Source organism: Gekko japonicus, unplaced genomic scaffold (assembly GCF_001447785.1).
Source record: "Gekko japonicus isolate JY-2015 unplaced genomic scaffold, Gekko_japonicus_V1.1 scaffold360, whole genome shotgun sequence".
Classification (NCBI taxonomy): domain Eukaryota; kingdom Metazoa; phylum Chordata; class Lepidosauria; order Squamata; family Gekkonidae; genus Gekko; species Gekko japonicus.
The window spans coordinates 15,762-21,787 of NW_015172015.1; the positions used below are offsets into that span (position 1 = coordinate 15,762).

The following is a 6,026-nucleotide window of genomic DNA, read 5'->3' on the forward strand; positions in this document are numbered from 1 at the left end:
TTGATAAGCTTGATATTTTGATTTGTTTTATTATATTTGAACAGCACTTTATTAACCACACTAACTATGGCAGAAGAGAATGTTTAAAAATACATTTAACAGACCCAGCTGCAGCAAACATACCAAATGGACATTTGTGTGATAAATAACTGTGAAGAGCATTAATTTTAGAAATAGACTCTATTTATGAAACTCTGGATTACTATAGAATACCTACCTCATCCAAAGAAATATATCTGGGAACTATACCTTACACATGTTGCCATATCTTCCACATAAGATCATAATTACAGGCCTTCAGTGGAGTAATATATTTACAGTAGTTATTAATGTTTTATAAAGACTGATATGAAAGCAAACAAACTGTGAATATCAAGTAACTGACAACTCACATTATCCAGCAAGTATCTTACATTTGTTCCACTGCTATATAGTTTATTACCAGAGACATTCAAGGATCTTCTGCACTGGTCGTTATACACAAGAAACTTTGGTATTTCACCACATCCACATTTTCAAAGTATTGAAGCTTTCTTATTCTCTCTGCCCCGACCACCATTAGAAAGTTAGGGTGGCAAACACATTAATGGTTTACATCTTTAAAATGGAAAGTTCGTTCCTGTATTAGAATTCATATAAAAGGGCTGGAGTCTTAGAATATGGGATGTGCCCTTGGATGGGACTGTCACCATGTTTCCAACAAATCTGGATTTATCCCAACACAAGATAAAAACCACTGTCACATTACTGTGATGTACATTTCCATCCTCCCCATTTCACAAAAACCTGAACACAGTTTTATACCAATGTATTGGAAGTTGTGAGACCAGAGTACACTGTAAAAAATGACAAACAGATTTACTTTTTAAAAAAAGAATTCAATGTGAAATTGCGAGTTGAAAGACTAAATCTTTACTTGGCATGTTGGAGTCACTGAATTCACAGCAACTATTTTACAGTAAAAATACTGAGGTGGGACCAGCACTGAACTTTGGAATCAAGTGTTAAATACAAAAACGACTTTAACAAGAAATTCACTCCCTCTCCATAGCAGAGGGTGGAGCTATTTTACTGCAGAACCCCACCACCACTTCCCTGCAAAAAGCAGTCACACTGGTTGGCTTTAGCACAGACAAAAAGAGAAGAGTCAGCACACAGGAGATGGGGGGATGTACAAGTTTACAAGCCCCTACTGGGACATAGTGGAGGAGAGAGACCTGAGAAAGCAGAATCCCTCCCCATGGGAAGGGCAACTCAGCACCAACTCTGTCACCAGGGGCCTGCAGGCAGATTCCTGCTCCCCAACAAATCTTGGCTCCTGCAGCCCCAAGGCTAGGCTTCAGCTGCAACAGGAAGCAGACATTTACAGCTCTAGACACATTTCTAATTTATTACTGCCAAGGTGAAAAAGACACCAAGGCCCAACAGGCAACCAGTAAAATTTTTCCCAAAAATAACTCAGTACAAAACAGATCTGTTTCAGAATTTTTAAAAAAAGAAAGAAACCTTTACATGAGTTTAAAACCTATTCCAAAACATAAAAGTAAAACAAATTCCATCCTTGATATTAGTAGCCGCCATACACCCTTCCCCTCCCCCTGGGGAGCATGGAATGAGATGTCTGCAGTCCTTTCCATGCACAAGATGCGCCAACTGGTTTAACTGGTATCCATCTAGAAGAAAATAAAGACAGTTACTTGGCTACCATCAGCAGCACAGCCCAATCTGAACTCTATTGTCACCATTTAGCAATTGTTATGTAGTTTCAAAAAACTGATTTACAGAGTTGTTCAATACATGCAAGGGGCTGTTCTTTAACCCAGGATAATATCCTTGCTACTACTTCAAGCATCACCATTTGGTAGTTGTGATAGGTTACTGGAATTCCCTGCTAGCTCCAAATGATGCTATTAGAAAACACAGATTTCCTGGAGATCAGTCTTGTTTTGACAGGAGCTTCATCTATCACACTTAGCAGCAGCATCTAATTCTTACATCTGATGCCAGACAATCTTAGGATCTCCTGGCTATTCTACACACAATGCCATACAATAGTCTACTCATTAAAAACAGTGGATGAAAGGCTTTACATAAACATAGCATATACAAAAGTTTCCATTCAATACTACTTGCCATCCTGTAATAAGTTAGGTACTGGAAACCAAAAATAAGTATCAAAGCTGTATTTGGTATTCAGGAAACAGGATGTAACGCAGAATCAGCAACTTGCTACTCATATTTAGTGAGCGGTTTTAGGCTTCAGTCCTAAACAGACTTCTGGGTGAGCATGCTCAGGATTGCACTATTAAGAATTGTTGCAAACAAATGTAGTTATAAAATTCTCCCCCAATTTCCCTAATCAGTGTATCATTTATTACTACCTTACGACAGACTGGGAAGGGTCACCCACTATTACTTACCCTGGCATTATAAGCATCCAACTGTGCATCCAGTTCTTCTGCAGAGAGCTGCTGCTTGGAACTCCTGCCAGCACCTCTACCTCTGCCTCTGCTGCCACGGCTGCCTCGTCTGTTACCACCACCAAAACCACCTGAGCCACCACGGTTTCTGGTCATGCCTCCTCTGTTTACACTAAAGTCAAAAGGAAAAATTCAATAAGCTATAGTGTCAGTAACCCCGGAATCACTCGCTACAAAGAACTGTCCATGATTGATGAAGAGAAAGGTGGCAACTCTGCCAAGGCCTGAAGACAGTCAGAAAGCTGTAATACTTTTATCTAATCACTGTCAAAGATAACAGATGTTTGATCATGTGATTATGCCATACTCTGAGCTCTGCATGTCACCAGACAAAATCCAACCCTTTGGGGGCACAGGAGAACAGGCTAAACACATCAATGGCAACCATAATTTTTAATCAACCTGTCAAAATCTATAGAAAGAAACATGTTAAAATAAAAAAATCATGCTTCAAAAACCCACATGGATCAAGGGACTCTCACCTAGCTTTAAGCACTCTCTAAATCAAGGGTGCGAGCATATGTTAACTCTTAACAAGGAAAGCTAAAGTTAGCCTTTGCTATACAACTGCAAACATCAAAAGTAAGTCTCCTACCTCTGTATTGGTCTCCTCTGTGTATCAATTTGTGACGTAACCAGCTGGATGTTCATAGGACGTCCTAGGAAAAACAAAAAGAATTCCAATTTATGATCACGACTGAGTTTGACTATCTCCCAGCCACTAAGTGAATACCTTGATGAACAGCATGTACATACCATCTAGGGGGACTCCATTATATTGTTTCATAGCTTTCAGAGCATCTGCCTTTCTCTCAAAATGTACATCTGCTGTACCTAGACTACGACCAGATCGGTCATAGTGCACTGCCGCCTTCTTCAACGTCCCAAACTCTGCAAAAAGCTCCTGAAACATGAAGAGAGATACATCATATAGCCTGAACAGTGTGAGAAGTGCTTACAAAATTATCTAATACCACCGTACAAGCAGGCAAGTGGTCTTACACTGCAGCATCTAAGCCAATCTCTTATGCTGCCTATAGCCCATTCTTCCCCTTCAACATACAAAACCCATCTTCCAGCATTTGCCAGGTACTGTCACTCAGAAAAAGAAACCTGTTAGAGGGCCAGATAATAGAGATGGCAGAAAACTCTTCTACTTTGCCATGATCTATTGCTTTTTATTGTAGCTATGAAGTTCATGATCAAATCAGTATGCATTCCTTTTCTGCTTAATTTACCACCCAGGGTTAAAGTGGAATACACTCTCTACACACTGTCATTGCCTACCTGTGTATACCTTCCCAAACAAGCTACCAGCCCTGCATGACGCTGATGCAACTAAATTAAGGATAGCAGTGGAGTAAAAATGTGTAACCACAAATTTTACACAGGCATTTATACAACAACTCTACTGAGCAAAGTACGAAGCTTCCCTTGGTCTAAAAAGGCTTCCATCAACTTAAGTGACTCTTCCTCCAGTGGAGGAACTTCCTCCTGTTTAACGCAGGACAGACAGCAGAGGGTTTTTTTAAACACACACAATTGAAGCATCCTCTCTTCAACAAATTTGTTCTAGGATGAAGAAGCAACCAGTGGACATTCTAGCTTTCTCTGAGTAGAACAGTCACCGCACCTAATTCACATACTGAAAAAGTGCCTTTAATTCTATGCTGCTTTTAAAGGGATACAGCTCCAGCGAAAGACTCAAGAAAACCATGACCCCAGAGCCACTATAAGACTCACTGAAAAAATCAGGTTACTGTACTCTTTAGAAAAATGACCCTGTGTCTCAACTGATACGTTCATGGTTCCTTTGCAAGAAAATCTACACTAGGACTACAGTCACACACACTAAATAGTTCACTTTCAATCCACTTTCAGTGCCCTTTCCAACTGGATTTGTGTGTGTGTGTGTGTGTGTGTGTGTGACCACAGCCTAATTCAAGCATTCCTTTTTTCAAAGTTGCTATAAGGCAGATATTTTGCAGCTATCACATAAAAGAATGAATATTTGGAGGGAAAACAATGCTGAAGATGATACCATCAGTAACTAAGACATCACAAATTGTTGTGTTTTGCAGCCAATTTATCAAACAGACCTTACCATGGGGGGAGGCATCATCTTTCAAAGCCAATGCTAAATGAATGGAACCTTTATTATTTAATGTTACCATAACTCAGACAGAATAGCCTTACATAACCCCAATTTTATCGATACTCACATAGCACATTACTTAAAGTAAGAATTGTTGTTTTAGGGAGGGAAACCCCAAAACACTAGCTTGCATAAGATTATCCCAAACTCAAAAAGTAGCCAGAAGAATAGATCAACTAATTATGTTTTTCTTGTACACTATATTTTAAATAAAATGAAAATGTACATACTGTCAAGAACTGCCTATTGCTTTATACAGGAAATTTGCAAAAACAAAGAGACACTCATTCACAATGAAGACCCTGAAACCTATCACATTAGCTATGACTGTTCTGCACCCACAGCCATCTCAATTATAAGCAAAAGTTAACACTTACCTGTATATCTGCATCGGAGACACCAAAATCCAGATTAGAGACAAGGAGTTTCCCACCTGTCTCCACACCAGCGCCAGCACCAAATCCACTATCAAACAGGTCATGTTGCCACTTATCAGGGAGCTGTTTTGGCTGTAAGCAAAACTACAATCTCAGTACGCAGATCCCAACGTCCCAAGCGAATCTTCACCATATTCCTCCACTTCGATGACCCTCCTTTTGCTTTTTCCTTGGTCGCCCACCCACCTACATACTCCGCAGTACTTCGATGCAAAAACCAACGATGTGAACCTCCTCCGACTCAGTCGCAGGTCCATGAAACACCATTGCAAAAAAACCTGACCAAAAGGCCTGGCATCCTAAAGCACTAGTCCATATCCTTTCCCCAAAGCAATATTTAAAAAGGAAGTCGCAGGATCAAGTTCTTCCCCGACACAAAGAGTCTAACTTGCCTCCCACCGTAAATGCCGTCCATCCTGGACCAGGAACTTACCCGGCTGTAGGGTGCAGGCCTGTTTCTGCCGCCTCCCCGGGCGAGGGCGGCCCTGTTCCGCAGGGGGCCACCTCCCGCCCGCCCACCACCACCTCGGCCGGTCCCACCACCACCGCGGCCAGAGGTTCCTCTTCCTCGGCCTCGACCACCGCCAGCCCGGCCGCCACCACCACGTTGGCTCCGGTTCAGCTTGATAATATCGTCCAAAGACATATCCATTTTGTCGCCCATGATGGCGGCTTCCTCCTTCTCCAGGGGCCTACGCTTCCGGCCGCGCTACACCGGGGCCGGAAGCGGATAGGGCGGATATAAAAGGAGAACTGAGAGGGCTCACGTGCAAGGATCGATTTTGTGAAATAAAGAACCGGTCTTCATTGGCGCGCAAGGTTTTATGGGACCTGAGCGCGCGAGGGAGACTGGGAAGACCGGAGGAGAGGGGGAGGGGAAAAGACGGTTGAGTTTGGGCGCCAAGGTTGGAGCGGTTGAAAGCGCTGTAAGGGAGGGGCCTGTGGTGGGTGGGG

At 42.2% G+C, this 6,026-nt stretch overlaps 2 protein-coding genes across 4 annotated transcripts in view; one reads left to right on the forward strand and one right to left on the reverse strand.

The window, feature by feature from the left end:
- Nucleotides 1-264: 264 nt before the first annotated feature.
- On the reverse strand, nucleotides 265-5,795 carry ALYREF (Aly/REF export factor). Its single transcript, XM_015420394.1, has 6 exons — nucleotides 5,506-5,795; nucleotides 5,013-5,144; nucleotides 3,237-3,384; nucleotides 3,076-3,139; nucleotides 2,421-2,592; nucleotides 265-1,673 (listed from the first exon to the last, which is right to left on the reverse strand). Exons 1-6 carry the CDS (start codon nucleotides 5,734-5,736, stop codon nucleotides 1,659-1,661), a joined length of 762 nt encoding a protein of 253 aa, XP_015275880.1. The 5' UTR covers nucleotides 5,737-5,795; the 3' UTR covers nucleotides 265-1,658.
- Nucleotides 5,796-5,813: 18 nt separating this feature from the next.
- Nucleotides 5,814-6,026, forward strand: part of ANAPC11 (anaphase promoting complex subunit 11) — a 4,326-nt gene continuing 4,113 nt past the window's right edge. The window contains exon 1 of one of the 3 annotated variants that reach the window (XM_015420396.1): nucleotides 5,814-5,891. The gene's annotated coding sequence lies outside the window, so the exon portion shown is untranslated. The other 2 variants (XM_015420395.1, XM_015420397.1) reach the window with 2 other exon arrangements.